Source organism: Xiphias gladius, chromosome 3 (assembly GCF_016859285.1).
Source record: "Xiphias gladius isolate SHS-SW01 ecotype Sanya breed wild chromosome 3, ASM1685928v1, whole genome shotgun sequence".
Taxonomy (NCBI): domain Eukaryota; kingdom Metazoa; phylum Chordata; class Actinopteri; order Istiophoriformes; family Xiphiidae; genus Xiphias; species Xiphias gladius.
The window spans coordinates 295727-316155 of record NC_053402.1 but is presented as its reverse complement, the minus strand read 5'-3'; the positions used below and the strand labels follow the sequence as shown (position 1 = coordinate 316155).

General features: G+C 43.5%; 1 protein-coding gene across 3 annotated transcripts in view; it reads left to right on the top strand.

Annotated features, from left to right (window-relative positions):
- The window catches only part of caskin1 (CASK interacting protein 1), a 111450-nt gene extending 95821 nt beyond the window's left edge, over window positions 1-15629 (top strand). The window contains exons 14-24 of one of the 3 annotated variants that reach the window (XM_040124129.1): window positions 113-194; window positions 682-791; window positions 3747-3857; window positions 7531-7632; window positions 7994-8132; window positions 9405-9548; window positions 9738-10981; window positions 11290-11595; window positions 12141-12705; window positions 13206-13713; window positions 14794-15629. In XM_040124129.1, the coding sequence (XP_039980063.1) occupies window positions 113-194; window positions 682-791; window positions 3747-3857; window positions 7531-7632; window positions 7994-8132; window positions 9405-9548; window positions 9738-10981; window positions 11290-11595; window positions 12141-12705; window positions 13206-13713; window positions 14794-14890 (3408 nt within the window). In that variant the 3' untranslated portion in view covers window positions 14891-15629. Of the gene's footprint in view, window positions 1-112; window positions 195-678; window positions 792-3746; window positions 3858-7530; window positions 7633-7993; window positions 8133-9404; window positions 9549-9737; window positions 10982-11289; window positions 11596-12116; window positions 12706-13205; window positions 13714-14793 lie in introns of all 3 variants that reach the window. The other 2 variants (XM_040124128.1, XM_040124127.1) reach the window with 2 other exon arrangements.
- The last annotated feature ends 4800 nt before the right edge of the window (window positions 15630-20429 follow it).

Below are 20429 nucleotides of genomic sequence, written 5' to 3'. Positions count from 1 at the left end.
TGCCCCCAAGTGGTTGAAAAAATCTATTAATGCTCCTGTAATGCAACAAAATGTAAGTTGGTACATGTCTGTTAATATGGATGTTTGTGTGCGCTTCTATGTGTATCTGCAGCTTCTCGCCACAGTCTTGTCCCAGTCTGCCAAAGCTAAGGAGCACCTGCTGGAGCAGTCCAAGTCTGTGGACCAACCTGCAGGTAGGACAGGGGCACAGTAACCATACCTGCAAGTGTTCTGAAACCGGTGAGAACGAGGGGCAGGGAACATATCTTTTAAATAGAGAGAAAAGATGAAACCCAGGGAGCTAGAGAGTTGGTTTAGAAAAACAAGAGTCACAATCCACTGGGCTTTAAAAAAAAAGGCATCACATTACATACACACTTGTATACACACAAACACACACACAGAACTTGGCTGGTTTAACAGACAGATGGCAAAGGAAGGGGATGTAGGAGGAAGTATAGAAGGGTGTGATTGCTTAAGAAGGTTTGTTATATCTTTGAAAGCAAGAATTTGTTTGTTTGCTTTTCAAAGCAATAAAAGGAGGGTGACCAGAAAAAAATCAGTTAGTGGAGGAGGTTAGAGGTCAGGTTTGGATGATGAGTAAACTCATCTGTTGATCGGAGCAAGTTTACAGTGATAGGGCAACAGTTTGAAACTGGCCAATGATATTTCTCCCAGCAGGCTCTGCCAGTTCCTCTCGGACATCGAGCCAGTCGGCCTGTCCGCTCCATGAAGCGCCGCCTTATGACACCACGGCAACCAGGAAGGGGGAGGGGCCAGGCGAGGGGAAGGTAGGACCGTCCGAAAACACACATGAGTAAGGAGACAGTCCCCGCTATCAACATGTAACTGCAGCATGATGAGAACGTAGCTCCTCAGTCACCTAAACCAAAACACTCTCCCACTCTTGTACACACACACACATAGACATAGACATACACACACACACACCAGGATGTCCCAGCGGTTTCTCTCGCAACTGGCCTCGTCCGTGCTGCGAGTGTTCGGATGCAGCCATGACACGGTGAGTGTGTGAGTGGAAGATCCCCGGCTTGATCTCGTACGAGTCTGTGAACGAGGAATCTTGTGTGTGTGTGTGTGTGTGTGAGAGAGAGAGAATCCTTTCCTTCATTTGTTTATCTATTACCAGCTATCCATCGTTATTCACTCCTTTTAGTTGCAGCCTCTCTTCTTCCATTGCGGTATTTTTCTTCTTTTGCTGAGATAAATGTCTCTAATTCAATCATTGCTAGGTGCACCTTAGGTAAGCAAATTCTGCTTAAAGGTATCGGTATGTGTAGGTTTGTGTGTGTGTCTGTGTGTTCGTGTGTGCTGGCAGGTACCCAGCACTGTGCATGGCATGGGTGTACTAGCTTGGCACAAGAAGTGTGAATTTTGAGCTCACACCATGTACAGTAAGTTGTCATTTACTGTAGCGTGTGTGTATGTGTTTGTTTGCATACGTGCATTCAAGTTCATGTCTCATTTTATAATAATTTGAAGCTTGATAAACCAGTGAGCGTATTTAAGTAGCAGGTGGTTGTGGTGCTTGTGTGAATCGCTTGCCTGTGTGTGTGTGTGTGTGTGTGTGTGCTGTCATGTAAGCCATGTTCTATCATGACCATCTGTCAGCTACAGTCCTGGTTCCGTAGTACCCAGCGTCCTAATATTTCCCTCGGCAGGGTAAAGTGGGAGAAAGAGGGGAAGGAACACCATTTGGTTTTGAGGGACAATGTGGAGGAAGACGAGGGTCAGGAGGAAAGATAAAGAAAAGGAGGAAAAAAGGAGAAGAGAGACAAAGAATGGAGACAGATAAAAAAGAGACAGGACGAATGTGGAAGTTTAAAGAGAAACAGAGTGTGTGGTTTTACATTCAAACCCGGTGCTTTAGCTCTGTTCCCTGCTTTCACCAGCATCAGCATTTAGAGCAGGACATTGCAGCAAATGATCAGCTATTTTAAACAGGTCATACATTTATCTAAAGTCCCTTACAGCTGATCAGGATTGGGCTGCACCAGCTATTGATGAAATCATCACTACGTTTATGTGTGAAATCCTTCCTTAGTTCTAACTAGTGATTTATTTGATTGGGTTGCACAAATAAAACTTGAAGAATGTCTTAGTAAACACTTCAGTAATGTACAAATGGCTTGCTAGGTAACACCTGTAGTGCTGTCCAGTCAAAGACAAATAGCTATGTAAACAGGAAGCTGTAGTGTCGCAATCGGTAGCTTAACTGCCAAAAATAAGTTCCAGCAGGTCAAAAAATACATAAAACTTAGAGCAGCTACAAACAGTATTTTTATTATAACAATGCATCTAATGACAATGTGAAAAATGTGACCATATGAAAGTATAATGATGAACCTACAGAAAATTGTCACCCAAATCTGCAGCTCCCCTCAGCTTTATATACATTTACAGCCAGTTTCAGCTCATTGTTTAGCTAGACATCTTTAGTGACTAGCTGGTGAACATAGTGGCGCATGTAGAAGCTACAAAGGAGTTGTTAGAGACCCAAAACAGAGCCAAAGGAGAGTGACTATTGGACTTACTGTCCATGTTCCAGATGAACAGAGATATGGCTCTAAATGGATGATAATGTCTCTCCATAACTGCTGGATGTATAAATTTGCCACTGTTTGCTAACAAGTTTGCCATATCAACTTAAGACGTATATGATGATATGCCAATGTTGTGTTCACAACTTGTTTCCACTGCCCCCAAGTGGACAAAAATCATGCATGGCAGGTTTGAGCTGCAGGCCACTGTATGTAGGCGTTACTTTTATTTTTAATTCCTAGTACTGTGTGCATTTAGGTTCAGCCATCTCAACATCAGACACATCTCCAGCGCATTTTTAACGCTAAGCCACAGTCTTAGAAGATAAAATCACCGTAAGGGTAATTAGCTAAGAGTTGCTAAGAGTAGCTAAAAAAAACACAAGCTAAATTAGCTGCTGTTTTGTGAGTATTTAAGGAAGGTAGGTGAGGTGGTACATTTTTATGTGTAGACCTTTTTTATATGATCCATTCCTGTTTCCATGTTTTAAAAAGTTATTTCAAACATAGCTACAACAAAGTTAAAACATTCACCCACATCGAACCAAACAAGAAATAATTCTAAAAGTGCACGAATATCTGAGGAAAGATTTTTGCTGTGGGGAAGTGTGTGACAGTGTGTGTATGCTTTTACAATCTTTTTTTTTTAGAGTGGTCACCACCACACTACAGCATTTTCTGGCCTCTCTCCTTCAAAGGCAGAATGCAAAAGAAACAACGTGAATTCTATTTTTCCTTTACTTTCCAGCTTTGACGGGTCAAATGCAGATTGGCCTGCTGTTGCTAATCTACAGCTCTTGCTGGAGCACACCAGATACTTTAGGCAGGGCCTTCCTAACTTAAGCCTGGTTTTCACGACATGACCAAGCAGGGCTAACCGGGGCTAATTCGCTGACTTTAACAGGAGCCAGATGTTACAACGCCAGTGAATTATTATAATCATTTATAAATGTATAAGAAATTGTCTTTTTTGTTGTTAGTGCAGATATACTGAAAGGACATACTGACAGACAGGATCCAAGGAAAACAGTCCCTTGCTACAGGGGACTATATAATAGTTCCCTGTACTAATATAACAAATTGTGGCGTCTGTTTGGCCCTACTTGGCCCTGCTGGGGAAAAATGGCTGTTGAAGAAGCAGACATGGAGCCAGTGACCGCATGCCCCCTGTCTTCTCTCCCGTAGAGCTCAGAAGCCGTTGTCCAATGGCTGAGCAACTTTCAGCTGCAGGTCTACGCTCCAAACTTCCTGGGCGCTGGGTATGACTTGCCCACCGTTAGCCGAATGACCCCCGAGGTAAGGCAACTGAACCCTGACCCCCTGAACCCCAGAGAGGTCACAGGCACCTCCAAGGACCACAATGGAAACAACTTTGATTTGTGCTGTACTTGATGTTTTCAAGATGCATGTACCATGTATCATCATTTCCTTGAAGAAAAATCTCAAATGAGCACAATTAAACCACTCAACCAAATTGTTCTCAGTTATTCTTTCCCTTCCTCCTGCCAAACCTGCCCTGGTTTAACCTTTCACCTCTCACCCTTGACCTGGTTTTGACCAGCATCTCACCCTGACCCCTTGTAAATGTCATGACTGCACCGGTGAGGTAGTCTAAAAACTGCACATTAAAATCAACTAAAATGTTATTGTCAGGCCCATTTATCACGTAAATTAAGTAAATTCAAAATATTTAAAAGGACGAGTGGGCTCAAAATGCAAAGTGCATAAACGAAGCATCCTATCACAATTCTGACAAGTTGCTGGATTGGTTTGGGGCCATGTCTAGCTTAGTATAAGTATAAATGTACGTTGTGCTTTGGGCATTATATTTTCTTAAAGAAATAGTTTAGACACTTTGGAAAACACGCCTTTTTTCTTTCTTGCTGAGAGTTAGATGAGAGGATAGATACCACTCTCATGTTTGTAAGTTAAATATGAAGCTAACGCCAGCAGCTGATTACCTTGGCTTACCGCAAAGATTAGCTGTTACCCCCTTAGTCTTTGTGCTAAGCTAAGTTACCAGGCTGCTTGCGGTAACTTCATATTTACTGTACAGGTGTAAGAGTGGAATCGGTCATGTCATCTAAGTCTTCACCAGAAAGTAACTAAATGTGTTTTGCAAAATTTCAAACTATTCCTATAAAAAGGGTAAATTTTCAGTAACCTCAGTCTGATGTTTCGAAGCTGAAAGCCTAATAAATTAACTTGCATACTGTATGACAGCCATGTAAAAGTAATGCCAAGGCAAAATCTTTCCATTTACTCCTCAAAGTGGTTTAAACGTGTACTACGCATTTTTTGGTCATTAATATAAAATTAAACCTTGCATCAAAACCTGGTTATTCTCTGCTAGGGCTGTCACTTTTTCAAAAAGTCAAGTTTGAGCGAATTCAAACTGGCATGTAATTCAGTAATTTTGCCGACAAAATTCGTCCACACACTGCGAGATGCTTTGGAGTCGTGAGCATCCGATTAGCACTCCCTTGCTCGCTAGTGATGTCCTCCATTTTTATTGATTAGCTTAGTTTTCTGATAGATCAATAGGACAGCAATAGATCAAGCTGATAGTGAAGTTTTAGAACCCCCTCTGCTGGAAGAGAAGGTGAACTACTTGAAATGCTCTGATTAGCTCATAGACTGTAAATTTAGAATTTGAACAGGTCATTGCAGTTCAAATATTTATTTTTTTCCCAGGTTCCAACAAATTTATTCAAATTTAGAATAAAAAGTCACAGTCCTGTAGTCTAATGTGATGAGGTCACTCCCATTACCAAACCCACGTAGTTACAACTCCCAACATTGCACCCACACTCAGATTTTAGCCAGCCGCTTTAGCTCTCCAGCCTGCACATACAGTCTTCAGTTGAGTCTCATGGCTCTTACCAACGGCACAGTGTAAATATGATATGTAAATAATATTAAAACTAAGGTAGTCGTTTTCATTAAGTGTTAGTTATCTGCCCTGGAAGAAGTGTTAGACAGCATAAGTAAATGGATGGCAGGTGAAAAAAGTGGATCATTTAGTGTTTACATACATCTGATCGGCTGATTCTCAGGAGTTGGTGGGGACAAAACCAGAGCTAAAAGGCCAGAAAATATTTGAGTTAAATTGGTCAAGTGGCCAGAAACACGACTCCAAATGAAGGCTAATGTTGCTCTGTGTATGCTTTGGTGCGTCAGTTGGCCTGTGTTTGCGAAATGTTAACCATAACAACTAAACAAGCTGGTTGTATATCACAGTTGTGTTACTGCGGGTCTCGGTAAGTCTCAGTGTCTCCTAGTGAGTACTCACTTCATGCAGCTGTAAGTTACTAGAACAAGTGTTGAAGGAAAAGCCAAAGCACCGGCCATCTGCTTAATGAAAAGCTTAAAAGCTCTGCACACATATTTCTATTTCTATGATTCCTGTACCAAATTAAGCACGTTTACCCTCTGAAAGTGATGAATTTTTAGCAATAAGTGAAATCACAAGTCACCAAATCAAGTTCTGTTCACTTACCAAGGGCAGTATTACTAAACCTGTGGAAACAGTTGTAAAATGTCTTGAGTTTTCCAAAGGATGATGACCAGGGTTTTTTTTTTTCAGTAGTAACCCTGTTTTATGAACTTGGGTTTTGGAGTTTGAGGAGGTTTACCAGGCAGGGAGGATCTAATGAAAAATCGAGTTGCATCAGGGGAAATGGAATATCCAGTGTTTTTATAGCCTGACCCATAGTGGGGACAATCTCAGCGTCTGCTGCTTTGATTTTGACCAATCTCTTTTTTTCTCTATCTTTTGCGACTTAATAAAAATGTTAAATTGCTGGAGTACCCCTTCAAACTAAATATTTAGAGGAGCAAATATATGTTCATATTTTGATATCGCATCAGCCTACACAACAATGCGCCTATAATGGTTTTTGTGTAATTTCACTGCATCATATGTTCAAATGGCACCAGGTTTTTAAAATAGTTCACCAGAATACAGTCTGAATTCCTGAAGCCAAAAAATAGAAAGATATCAAATTACATTAAAAACGTAAGCATTAATAATAAGATCTGGTTTACAGTACATCTCCATGTACTGACATTCATTTTATTTTACTCTCACTTCCATTTTGAGCTGCCAATGTATAAGGCTCAGTTCAGCTAAATACATTAAAAATAAACAATTTGGACTCACAGTAGATGTGTATATATATAAATATATATATATATATATATATATATATACATATATGTATATACATACATACAACCCCCTAACCCTCTCCTCACTTTCAACACCACTGCTGCCTGTCCCCAGGATCTAGACTGATGCTCTCTTCCACGCTCACCTACATACAAATAATTTATAGCATATATGAATTATTTGTATATATACGCTCACTGCAGTCGTAGTTGCATGCTGAAGGGTTCAGAGCAGAGCTGACTTAATTAGCGCTTCGTTATCAGGGACATGTCATAAAATCTTTGTATTTTGTGTCACATCTGTAGATAATTTATGACTTATGCAACCGTGTGTGTGTGATGAGTGTTGAATGTTTGTCTGTGCCTTTAAAAGTATGTGTGACATTGACAGGATGATGCACTGCATTTTTTCGTTAACTACAGTTCTTTATCTGCACTCTATAATTCTCTTAGTTTGAATGTATGACCTTGAGTATAGAAGTAAGAGCTGAATTTAAATGAAATTATGGAGAATCGAGCTGATTGACTTCTCGTGGGTGCTTCATTTTTAGTTTTGCTTCCCTTGCTTTTCTGCTTTTTTCATAATTTTGAGACATTTACATTTTCCTCAACTGGCAGAAGCTTTCATTAGTCATGCTGTCTCTTGGTTCTTTGTGTTGAAAGTTTTCCTCGGTGTGTGTGTGTTTGTGCATGAGAGAGACTGAGGAGGGGAGTAGATTTTAGTGGAGGAAAAGCCTGCACTTGCAACTACTGTAGCTTACTTACTTACTTGTGTGTGTGTTTGTGTGTTTTTGTTTAGGATCTGACAGCTATTGGAATAACTAAACCAGGTCACAGAAAGAAAATGACATCAGAGATAAACAAACTGAGTGTCTCAGAGTGGCTGCCTGATCAGAAACCTGTGAGTAAAACTCAAGACACACACACACACACACACACACACACACACACACACACACACACACACACACACACACACACACACACACACACACAAACACACACACACACTCTACGCTTTAATGAGCAGTTATTGCAGATACTTGCCTAGTATAGTCACTGCTAGTGACTATACTGCTAGTCATGCTAAAAGTCTTAGTGTATACAGTATCATATCTCTGTTGGTTCATCAAAAAAGGCCAGATGTGTTAATTGGCTGCTCTGGTTAGTAGTCTGAGCCTCTTTCCAGAGGCAGGCTACCAGCTTTAGTGTTCTAGTGCTGGCTAGCCTGGTGAGCAGTCATGTTTCTGGTGTTCCTATAGGCCAATCTAGGAGAGTGGCTGTCTGCCATTGGTCTAAGCCAGTACCACCAGGTGTTAGTGCAGAACGGTTATGAGAACATCGACTTCATCACTGACATCACTTGGGAGGACCTACAGGAAATAGGCATTACCAAACTGGGTAAGTCATACAGCCATACCTCATACACGTTAATACATTTTTTACATTCGAATGTTTAACCACCTTTATGGTTTCCATATCCCATTCAAAGCATCCGAGTCTGCTGCAATCAAGCTTCAGCTGGATGGACAGTGATTTGTGCACAGTAAAGAAAGTCCTCCTTCCAGTTGGGAGTACTAACTGGTTTGGGGTAGGGTGAAGGTTAGGTTCGGGTTAAGGGAAGGGGAAACACATATCGATGGGGAAATGGACTTCAATTCTCAGGGAATCTACCCCCGGCACTGTGATCTAACGCCGACTCTAAGTTATTGAGCCCAGGGTTTGACTGTGTTTTCTGCAACAAGCATTTATGTGTATGGAATTTCATGGGGAGACAGCTACCCTCTAACACATGAACAGATGAACGGGTTCAAAATATTCCTAGTGTGGCGTGTGGAGCCCTGAAACTGACAAAATGAAAAAAAAGGTTACCAGACAAATCAAAAATATAGCCATACTAGAGTATGAACAAAATAATACTGTAATACTATGGTGTCTGTGAACTTCCAAATAGCGTTAGCTGGCCAAAAAGCTTTAGCTACTGTTAAAAGTGTACACAGTGATACTACAGCAGTACACTGAATATTATATGAATGATTAACATTAAGTCCACTGGCTGGTGTAGTTTTATGATAAACGTTGGTTTCAGCTAGGTAGCTGGTTGAAAAGGCTAGTGCTCACTGTGTTTAGCCGTTAGAGTTTTCCGTTAAGCTAGCCCTCTCGACTGCTGAAAAGGGAAATGTTAGGTGGCGAAAATGGGAATAGATAAATGATTCAATGTGTGCCAAGGGCAAAATTTAATTAAAAAATTAAGGAGTCGAAAAGAAAATATAATATATAATATATAGAATATGTAATAAGTGAAAGATAAATAGAGGAGTAAATTTTATGAAGATGCTTTTGTTCTAACAAACTGATTAATTGTTTAAGGAAAAGTTTAAAGCTTTATATTTCTTTTTACACTGCATTTCAATTATTGAACTGAGAATCATATTTATTGATGTGATTAATTATATATTTTTTTAATAACCTTTCACTGTATTTTGTTTTGGGGGCTTCATAGTTGCAGTCTATGTTCAACTTTTAAGTGGAGGAAACATCTATGTCCTGTATATAATAATAGAAATGGAAATAGTTAAATAAAAAAATTAAAAATTATATCTAAAATAATTAGTTATCTCCTAATTTTCTTAAACAAACAAGGACTGCAATTGTAATATGATGATGTGTTAGGCCACCAGAAGAAGCTGATGCTGGCGGTGAAGCGACTGGCTGAAATGCAGCGCGGTTCAGAAGGGCGGGCCTCCCTCCGAAAGAAGCCCCCACCAATCACACAGCAGCAGGAAGTCATGTCAGTGGACAGCCCCCCTCCAGACGGTAAGCTAACAGATGATAGTTTGATAATGATGAACTTTTAATGAGATCTAAACTGACTTATCTAATGAGGTCTTTCAGTGGCCAAAGATCTTCCCTTCCAGTTTTATTTCTCTAACAGAACAATAACGACCTCCTCTCCTATTTAAATTGATCTTCATATTAATTTGAAGAGTGTCCTCCTCTCCTCAGAGGTCATGTCTCCAAAGATGAGCACCTTCCAGGACAGCGAGTTGAGCACTGAGCTACAGAGCGCCATGACCCAGCCAGGTCAGGAGGTCAAAGCTCAACGAACACGCAGTCTCAGCAAAGACCATGATGAGCTGATGACAGGAGGTGGAGGAGGAGGTACTGGGCCTCCTAAGAAGGAGGCGCGGACTATGAGGCAGCAGAGCAGCCAGGGAAGCACCTCCTCCCACAGAGGCAGTGTCTCCTCTCAAGGCAAACACCGTCACTCCCACTCCCATTCCCAGCCTGCTCCTCCCTACACGCCCCCTCATACCCCTACCAAGACTAGAACCTCATCTTCTTCCTCCACTTCCTCTGTCCAGAGCGCAGCTTCCCCGCAGGCCAAACCCAAGCCAACCCCCCAGTTCATCCAGGGGGAGAGACCGCAATCGCCACGCCCACAGCCCCCTCAGTCTCCGACCCACCGCGGAGGTCCGTGTCCCCAGCTTCAGCCTCAGCAGCAGCAACAGCAACAGCAGCAGCAGCAGCAGCAGCAGCAGCAGCAGCAGCAACCTCTAGTCCAGCCACCACACCAGGCACACCCTCAGCACCACCCACAGACACAGGTCATGGATGTCAGGGAAAGCCAACAACCACAGGTCCCTCTGCTCTGTCTTCCACCAGAGGCTGAGCTGGCTGAGGGAGAAGGAGCAGAGTCTTCGGCGCTCCAGAAGAAACGCGCCCACAGCCTCAACCGATACGCCGTGTCAGATGGTGAGTGTGATGAGAGGGCAGGAGGACGAGGAGGTGGAGGAGGAGATGCAGAGGTAGTCGTAGGTCAGAGCTCAGTCATCATCGGAGGGGAAGGAGGTAAATATGCCACAGTGACCCACCGCGTCAGCCGCAGCCACTCCGTCCGCAACCAGGACAAGAACACCAATCGCAACCAGTCGCAGTCCTTTGCTCTGCGTCAGAAGAAAAAAGGCCCGCCACCACCACCGCCCAAACGCTCCAGCTCTGCCATCTCCAGCTCCAACTCCAACCTGATAGATGCCAATGCACAGCCGCACACACTCACCACAACAGGGGGGATGCTGGACGTGTCCTACCACCAGCAGCGGCGTGCCAGCGACCTTGGTGTGTCCGTGGACCCAGGTGCCGTGGAGACGAGCAGCATGGGTAGTGTGAGGAGCATCGCTGCCATGCTGGAAATGTCTTCTATAGGGGGTGGAGCCAAAGGCATGGCACTGCAGAAGAATTTCCTGCAGGTATTGTAGAGAACACTTTGTCTGAGTCATGGTAGAAATATTGTCCACATACACATACATATACATATACATATACGTATACGTATACGTATATGTATATGTATATGTATGTGTATATGTATATGTATATGTATATGTACATGTACATGGATATGTATATGTATGTGTATGTGTACAGTGGGGTTCAAAAGTCTCAGTGAGAAAATGGTCTCAGACTTTGGACCTACTGTATATATACATATATTCTTCTCTAAAATGGCAAGTATGAACATTTCTTTAACAACCAATGGCATGGTTGTGTGTACCAGGTGGGGAAAACACGTGATGCCATTGGTCTGGATGGCGAAGTGGTGAACCGACGGCGGACCATCAGTGGCCCCGTCACTGAGCTGGTAGCCGCTGCCAGGCGCAACCAGCCAGCTCCCTCAGCTCTCCCATCTCTCTATGTCCAACCTGAAACCTCGCCTCCAACTGTACATTCCTCCTCCCCCCACCCTCCATCCTCCCCCCATCCCAGCTCGGGAGGCAGTGGCAGCTCATCAGAGAACCTGCCGTTTGCAGAGGAGGGAAGCCTGACAATCCGCCGCCAGGGTCGAGGAGAAGGAGAAGGACAGGTAGCTATCTATATATGTCTATCTGTCTATCTATCTATCTATCTATCAATCTATCATCTATCTATCATCTATCATCTATCTATCTATCATCTGTCTATCAATCTATCTAATAGTCTATCATCTATCTATCTATCTCTATCTATCTATCTATCTATCATCTATCTATCTATCTGTCTATCTATCTATCTGTCTATGTATCTATCATCTATGTATCATATATCTATCATCTATCCATCTATCTGTCTATCAATCTATCATCTATCTATCTATCTATCATCTATCTATCATCTATGTATCTATCTATCATCTGTCTATCTATCTATCATCTATCTGTCTATCTGACTCTACAGTACATATTGTATCTACATTATCTATCTATGTAATGTGCTAAAATAAATTGTGATCTGATGTAATTCCTCTGTTCTCTAAGCCTTATTTATATTATCCATTTACCTTTTCAATGTTTTTGACTGTTTGTGCAAAAATTACCTCTTGTCATGAATGTATGAATTTTCCGTTAGTGTGTATTTTGTGTTTGTCTGCAGGGTGATGGCGAAGGTCCCCAGGGAGACAGTGGTTACACCCAGGAAGACATCTCCAGCGTTGAGGCCACAGCAACCTTAAAGCGACGGCCCCGCAGCTCCAAGCCCCACCCCAACGGCTCCGACTTCACCCTTCAGGAGTCGTCCACCGTCAAACGACGGCCCAAGAGCCGCGACAAGGAGCCCGAGGGCTACGCAGACCTGGCCGCAGCTAATGGAGAGCCCGTGGGACCTGGGCCACCGAACACCACACAGCCAGTACCCTACCAGAACGGCACTGCCACCATGAGACGTCGCCCGGTGTCTGACGCCGGAGTGACAGAGCAGCCACAGCCTCAACCCCAACATCAGCCTCAACCGCAAGTGACTGCTGCTCCCCGCAGGGACAGTGTGGATCAAGGAGCTCCAGTAGGCATTGAAGGAGGTCCGCAGAGGAAACCAAAGCCACCAGTCTCCCCCAAGCCTGTAGTGGGCCAGATAAAGAGACAAGGAGGTCCACAGACCCCCCCGCAGCCTGCCTCCAACAAGAGAGTGCCCCTGCCAGGCCCTGGCACGCCTGGAAGCCCAGGTACTCACAGTGTATGATTGTGTGTTTGTGTCGGGTGTGGGTGAGGTGGGGGTCATAATTTGAAATGTGCAGGTGCTTTTTATTAAAATCAGCATCTTGTGTTTATAGCTGTTCTGAGTGGCCCCTCGACAGCCGCCTACAGAGAGGGTGAGACATGATCAGAGTGTCAGTTAATGACAGTTATCCATGCCCCCCAAGTCCAGTGCCAGAAACGTTTGGGGGAGGGGGTTTCAGATGCTGTTTGAGAAGTCTGAAGCACACTGATGCCTTTAAGCTAGCTGAGCCTGTAAAGGTGTCAGTGCCCTCAAAACAAAAGACCTCACTTGTATATCTAATATGTCTTCCGACCACGCTGGGAGACAAAAGCTTTTCATGGTGTTGCCCACACAAAAAGTACTGGAGCACTAGTACTTGAGCTTGAGAGAGATGTTCACATCCAGATCAGAACTGCTTTAGCCAGTCAGTAACCCAGACTTGTTCTTTTCTCTCTCTCTCTGTAGTGGAAGGAAAGAAGATCCCTCCACCGGTCTCGCCCAAACCAGTGCCCCCGCCCACGGCACCAAAACCGGCCAAGCTCATCCAGTCCATGACCAGTCCTCCCTCCCCGACCTCGGCCCCTGCCACAGTAAAACAGTACTCTGCGGTCGCTCGACAGACCAGCTCTCCCACCTCTTTCCCCCCTCCCAACACTCCGAGCCCGCCAAATGCCAAGCCGATGAGCCCGTCTTCCCAGAGCCCCCGCACCCCGCCGACCCCCACCACACCACAGACACCCCAGACTCCCGCTACTCCCAGCCCGACCCCGCCACCCGTCAAGCCCCCCCGATCCTCCATTGGGGGTGTGTCGGTGGACAGCGGGATGGTTGGAGGTGGGGTGACGGTGCCGGCTGCTACGACAACACCGGACTTCAGTGTGGATTCTCTGGTGCATCAGAAGCTGGAGGAGACGAGTGCATCTTTGGCTGCAGCTCTGCGGGCCGTGGAGGACAAGATATTGCGGCAGGAGGAGTAAGGAGCACACACACACACACACACACACACACACACACACACACACACACACACACACGCACTCTCAGACCCAAGGCTGCTAATTTCACATCGGTAAACTGGCAGTAATGGTCGATAATGCTGAGGCACTTAGTGTTTTCAGGTTTGCGCTGGCACAGACCAGAGGGCTGGGTGTGGTGATTATGATGTGGGTGGGCTGTGCATACTCATAAGCTTACTGTTAGCTACAAAAGAATGCATGTTACTATAGGATATGATAAATTGAAAATAATGTAAAAACAGAGAAATTGAACATTTCTTTGGGAATATTTTAACTAGACCAAGGACTCTGTTGGCTATTTTTAATTAGCTTTTTAATTGTGAGCCGCTAGAAAATGGTAAATCGGTCCATTTACGGTACAGTAAAAGTAAACTTTGAACAATCAGCATGAATGTTTCTCCACTGGAATGACATGAGAGCCTGTTTGAAAATAAGAAGCAATAAGTTAAGCAGCCAAACAGGGAAATGTTGGAACGAAATAACAGTCTGATGTTACATTTTTTTCTACATAATACCAGCTAGCTCCCCAGTGCTATACAACAATATGCTGTATGTTCATGTCTGCTCCTGCATCATTGGAGGGTTAGGGTGATAACTTTTTACAGGAGACATGCAGCTTTAGCCTCGGTCTGTTAGCATGACATCATGTATGTAGCCATCAAGTGTATGTTTAAGACTTAAATAAGAGTCTTGTTTTAATGTGACTCAGTGGCAAACAATAAGTATCTAGCAGGAGACAGCAGGTTCAACCAACTCATGAAGCTAACATTAGCTTAGTATGCTAAGGTTATGCCATTGTATTAGTAAAAAAACTACATATGAGCTATGTGAGAGAGGAAAGCTTGGCAGGTATAGCAACAGTAACTAAGGGGGGTGGAGCTTAGCAAACAGTCAATTAGCCCCACCTTTTCATTACCAGTGCCACAGGCGTTCCACCGGTAACCACCGTGAAATGAGAGGCCCAGATCTGGCAGTTAGGAGTTGAAGTATTCTCCATCACTTGGTATAATGCTGTGCTTCTCTGTGTGTGCATTTAGCTCTGTGGCGGAGCAGAAGACCACAGTTAGCATCCTGGACGACATCGGCAGCATGTTCGATGACCTGGCCGACCAGCTGGACGCCATGTTGGAGTAACCGCAGAAACCAGTCAGCCTGTCTCCATGGCAACGCTGCAACAGGAGCGACTCAGACGGCACAATGGACAACATGCCTCTCTATCTCTCTGTCTCTCTCTCCTTCTCTTCATCCTTCTCTTTCTGTCGTGCCCACCCCCTTCTCACTCCTCCTGTCATCTGTCCATCCATTGCTGCTCTGGAAAAGTCTCTTTCATCCACCTCTTCCTCTCATGTCCTGCTGCTGCTGATGAATGTGATGATGGAGCAGCACCACAGGCCTGGACAGAGATGTGGCAGAGAGAGTGCAAGAATGAAGGATGGATACAGAGAGACACTAAAAGAGAGAGGCTGAAAAAAAGGACCAAAAACAACTGATGGGGAGAGAAAAGTAAAAAAAAAAAAAAAAAAAGTCAGCAGACAGAGTGACGAAGAAATGCATCAAAATGGAGGAGACTGCAATCAAAACATGGGTGTTTAAAGAACTCATCCAGGACTCGAACAAATAAACTAAACTATTACTGATTGAAAAACCAACTGTGTAATGAATCATAGTATGGTACATGTACATTCTAAGCATGGAGAGTTTATATCTACTGAAGAATTCCTGCATTAGCACACTAATATATAATATACCGATGAATATGAATCTCTAGCTCTTTGGTTTGATGTCTCGGTTCTGTGTGGAATGGTGACCTCTGGTGTTGTGACGATGTAAATGACTTGGTGGAAACATTTTTATCTGTGACCGAAACTATTCAGCTCCTGGAAGTGTGTGTGTGTGTGTGTGTGTGTGTGTGTGTGTGTGTGTGTGTGTGTGTGTGTGTGTGTGTCTGCACGCGCGCGCGTGTGTGTCTGATAGAGCCAGTATGGCAGGTGTATGTATGTTAGCACTGAGTTCAGCTTGTGGATTGTTGGAATTTCAGGATCAAATCCAGTTTCCTGTCTTGGCTGCAGCCTCATCATCATCCTCAAAACACTCACACACACACACACACACACACACACACACACACACACACACACACACACACACACACACAGGAGAAGCACAATGACCCATGCAGCCAGCTTTCACACACACACACACACACACACACACACACACACACACACACACACACACACACACAGACACACACACACACACACACACACACACACACACACACAGACACACACACACACACACACACACACACACACGGGAGCCTGTACAATATAAACTAAAATGAGAGAAGAAGAGGGGTTGTGTTGGAAAGCAGATGTTAGGTCTCGGAGATGAAGTTGGCAGCATAGAAAGTTTTAGAGAAGGATTCAGGATGCAGTTGAAGGGGTTAGAGGTTCAGGAAGTAGAGCTGGTAAGCGGTTCAGGAGGATGAGTCTGGGGTCAAAGGTCAGATCAGCCTCAGTTGATTCAAGCCCCACCCACACAATGCAACACAAGCAGCAGAGTCAGAGCCATGGGCCAATGAACTCAGCTTGACCCAGACTGTTTCAAATCCTGATACCTGCCGTTGGGTGTAGCAACAAACTTCAGGTTTCCCGTAACCCCACACTAAACTGAAGAACTTTGTGGTGTAAATTCAGTGACTGAAAATCAGCCTCATTATAGACCTCTCCTATCATTGCAGAATTAGTGAAGCCTTGATCCTAAGAGTTCAAGGATTTCAAGGTTAAAAATCCCTGAAAATCCTTTCAATAACATATTCATTTTCAAACAATTTTAAGCAGGGATGCACTGATCCAACTTTTTCTCTTCCAGTATGTCAACTCAGGGTATCTGCTGATGCCGATTACCAATCCAATATTAGCGCTCTCTTTTTGCAAAAGTCTAAAGCTCTGCTCCAGATATGTTTTCAGGTCTAGTATATAAAAAGACTCAGATTTGAAAAGTTGTTTGTGTCTAATATGTTTTTCCACAGAAAGAGTTCAGTCATCTCGCTTAAAACAACATGTAGTCATCCCCCTCATTAAACATGCCGGAAAATATGGCCGTGCAAATATTTCTCTTCTCACCACCAGTTGAACTGATGAACTCAAAATGCCTCCCACGTCACTGAAATGTTCGTTCTCAGTGTGTGTGCGTTGACGATTTCCGGTTTTCACATCACACCTCTTTAAACTGTGTGATGGACCGCAGTTGGCTCCTGGTGCACCTGTGTGTTGAACTCAGATGGAAGGTGAGCACAGAGAAACTTTGCTCCTTCAGCAGATGAGTGAGAAAACAGCCGCCTGGCGTCAGACTCTGCACACACACCGTTCTGCACGGTGACGTTCAAACATCTGTAAAAGCTCTACATGCAGGAACTGCCTGGGATCATTTCTGTGTCAGGTGACATGAGGGCAGCGATTGCTGTGGCACTAACACCTGTGTCAAGAGTCTGTCTCGAGTGAATGAATGTAACTGGATTTAAGTGAGTTTCCTAGTGATGCAATAACTGAATGTAATGTGGATCGGTCCCATCTGGCCGATATCCACTTCAGTCAATGAGGCCCAATATCGGTGCATCCCTACTTTTAAGATCCTGTATTGATTTACACTTGTCAGATTGAAAGTGAATCCAGGAAGTTTTCAGACCCCTTCACTTTTCCTCATATGTTGTTATGTTGAAGCCTGATGCTAAAGTCATTGAAATTCATTTTCTCCCTCATCAATCTACACTCAGTTCCCCATAATGACAAAGAGAAAACAGAATTTTAGACAATTTTTTGCAAATTTATTCAAAAGGAAAAGCTGAAATATCACAGTTTCAAAAACGCCTAAAATTCTGTTTTGGCTTTGTCAGTATGGGGTGGTGAGGCTGAATCGTTGAGAGAAAAAATATTTTAGCGTAAGGCTGCAACAGAACAGCATGTGGAAACAGTGAAGGGGTCTGAAAACTTTCTGAATTCACAGTGTAACTTTCCCAGATCCCTGAATTTATTTCTCCAGGATATTTAGAAAAAGAAAAAAAAAATACACGATGACTGAAACCCTTTCTGACGCCTTAGCTGATAACCCCTCTCTTTTCGTCTTCATCGCTCATCCCACACTCTCCCAGCTGCCCCCTGTTGCCATGACAATCTATATCATCACCCCCACCGTCCTCATTGGCATCGCCATGACTACTACACAATTTGTTGCCATGACAGCATTTTCATGGGATTAAAAAAATGTGTTAAAATGGAGCGAGCGGCGGCAGAGATCTGTGAAGCTGGATATTTTGTTTGAGTGCGATGTAAAGTTCCTAAAACCAACCAGAACCTGCATCCAGCGAGGTGCAGTACTCTGATACTCTACTGGCACCTCGGTTCATTAAGAAAATCTAGATTTCACAGTCGTATAGCAGCCACACTCCTTATATAAATGAAGAAGAATTCAGAGAATAGTTGTGGTATTTAAATTATGATCACATAGAGATTATATATATATGGATATTTGCAAAAAAAAAAAAGTGTATTTATGATGTATGTGTAATCCTGAAAACTATTTTTCAAAGTAAACAGATCTAATCTGAGTGTTGAATCAGTTGCTTCTCCATGCTTGAGTGGTCCGAGCTGAAGAATCGTTTTAGGATACCATGTTGAGGTATTTCCAGGAAGCTTTTGGGGTTTTTTTTTTTTTTCCACGTGAACATGTGTCCAGGTGTGGCGATGTGTATAATACAAGCAATTCTTGTTGTTTAGTTGTATTATTTTTGAAATGTTTCAGATGCAACGTTCAGGTTTTTTTTTTTTTTTTCTTTGAAACATGTGCCTTGCTTTGTGATTTTGGTCTGACTACAATACAGTAGATGGGTATGTACAAACAATGGGGATCTCTCTCTTTCCTCGGCTTTGCTTCATTATTTGATATGTCATCATAAAAAAAATATAAAATCATCGAACGTAAACAAAACCCAGTAACCAACAGTGACATCTTTCCCCCCACCTGCTGTTCTGTTATTCGCAGTCAGTGCTTGAAATAGCAGTGAACACATACAGGCCATATTTGACCTTTTGAAACTGGGTCTTCTGCATCTGATCGGACAGTTGGGGACAGTTCCACTAAGACAGCTACACTTCACATGATGTGTTCATATGCTTGCTGGAATGTGCAACATCTGGGTCTCCCAAGTAGGCTGCCGCTTTCGTGTGCTTTTTTGTCCGAACATTAGCGACAGTAATAAAACAGCGAGCAGCAGGTTAGCTTAGCTAAGCTTAGCGTAAAGGCTAGCTCACCACTAAGCATCTTGTTTGTGTGTAAAAACAACAGGTGAAGGTTTTTCTAACCTTACGACAAAGTCAGACCAGCTGTTTCCCGGTTAGTTTCATATTAGAAGGAGTGGGCATATTTCCCAAAAAGCCAAACTAACTCTCTAAACTGTAGATGAACAAATCGTCCCTTTAATGAAAACAAACCAGAAAAATGCCAGCTATGGTGGTTTTCCCAGCTGTTAGCAGATGTGTAATAAATGTTTTTTACTCTAATTTTACTGACACAAATCTTGACATGTCTGCCAAGACATGTGGGTGTGTTTAAAACTCTGGTGCCAAGATGTTCTCTGATTTGTGAAAGCAGTGGTTTCTGAAATTTCCATGAAAAAAGGATTGTTTTTCTAGTCTACTTTGTGGTGCATTACTGCAGGTAACATCACGTCCGTGGTAACTTCCCTTGTACAGAGGTAATCTCTCTGGCTCTCCGTCTTGTCTCCGACACGCCGCCGATCTTCCACCCTGACGGCTGCAGTCGACAGCCGGACCTTCTTGCTTTTACACTCGGCCCATCATGTTAAAGCAGCACGTTGCCTTTTCTCCACCTTCCTCGGGACTCATTTTGTAGGTGTTATTTTGAAGTGTGTTTGGGTGTGTGGGGGTTGGGGTCAGAGTTGGGTCAGGCTACAGAGCTGAAATACCACAGATGGTGGAAAAACACTGATGGTCAAATATGTTGTGGAGCAAAAGCAGTTAATTTTCCTTCTTAAAAGAAAAAGCCAAGCTGATTCTATTTGATTTTCCGCCTGTGCTTATCTGAACAGATACTGGACTGGTGTCTCCTCTGCTCTGCAGTGACTGTGTGTGAGTTCTTGAGAGGCTGAGTGTGCGTTACGTGTTGCTCGGCTACTGACTGTATGAGCCCTGTGTGTGAGCGTGTATGCGTGTGGACAGTGGTGTGCTTGCAGTGACTGCATCTTATGGCCATCTGCTCTGAATAAATAAATGTTATATACAAACTGCACTGTCCTCGGCCTCCCTTTGTGTTGTGGTATGAACATTGTGTTTTCAAGCTCCTCCTCCAGGGGGCAGCACATGGCCGCAGTAATACAGCCCTGTTACTATCCCATAAGAGCTCACTTTGATAAATTAGAGCTCAAGAAATGTAGAAAATGTTAACAGTTCAACATTTTGGGAGAGATTGCTATAGGTGGCTCTGAATACATGAGCTGTGATACCAACCCAAATATATAACTAAATAAATAAAGACTGAACTCAAGGTCTACTTACGAGCTTTCGCCAGGGATTTCAACAGCATCTCATGGTCTTCATCACAGGACTTAAAATTAAATGATGCAACTTCATCAACTCGATCACACGATAAT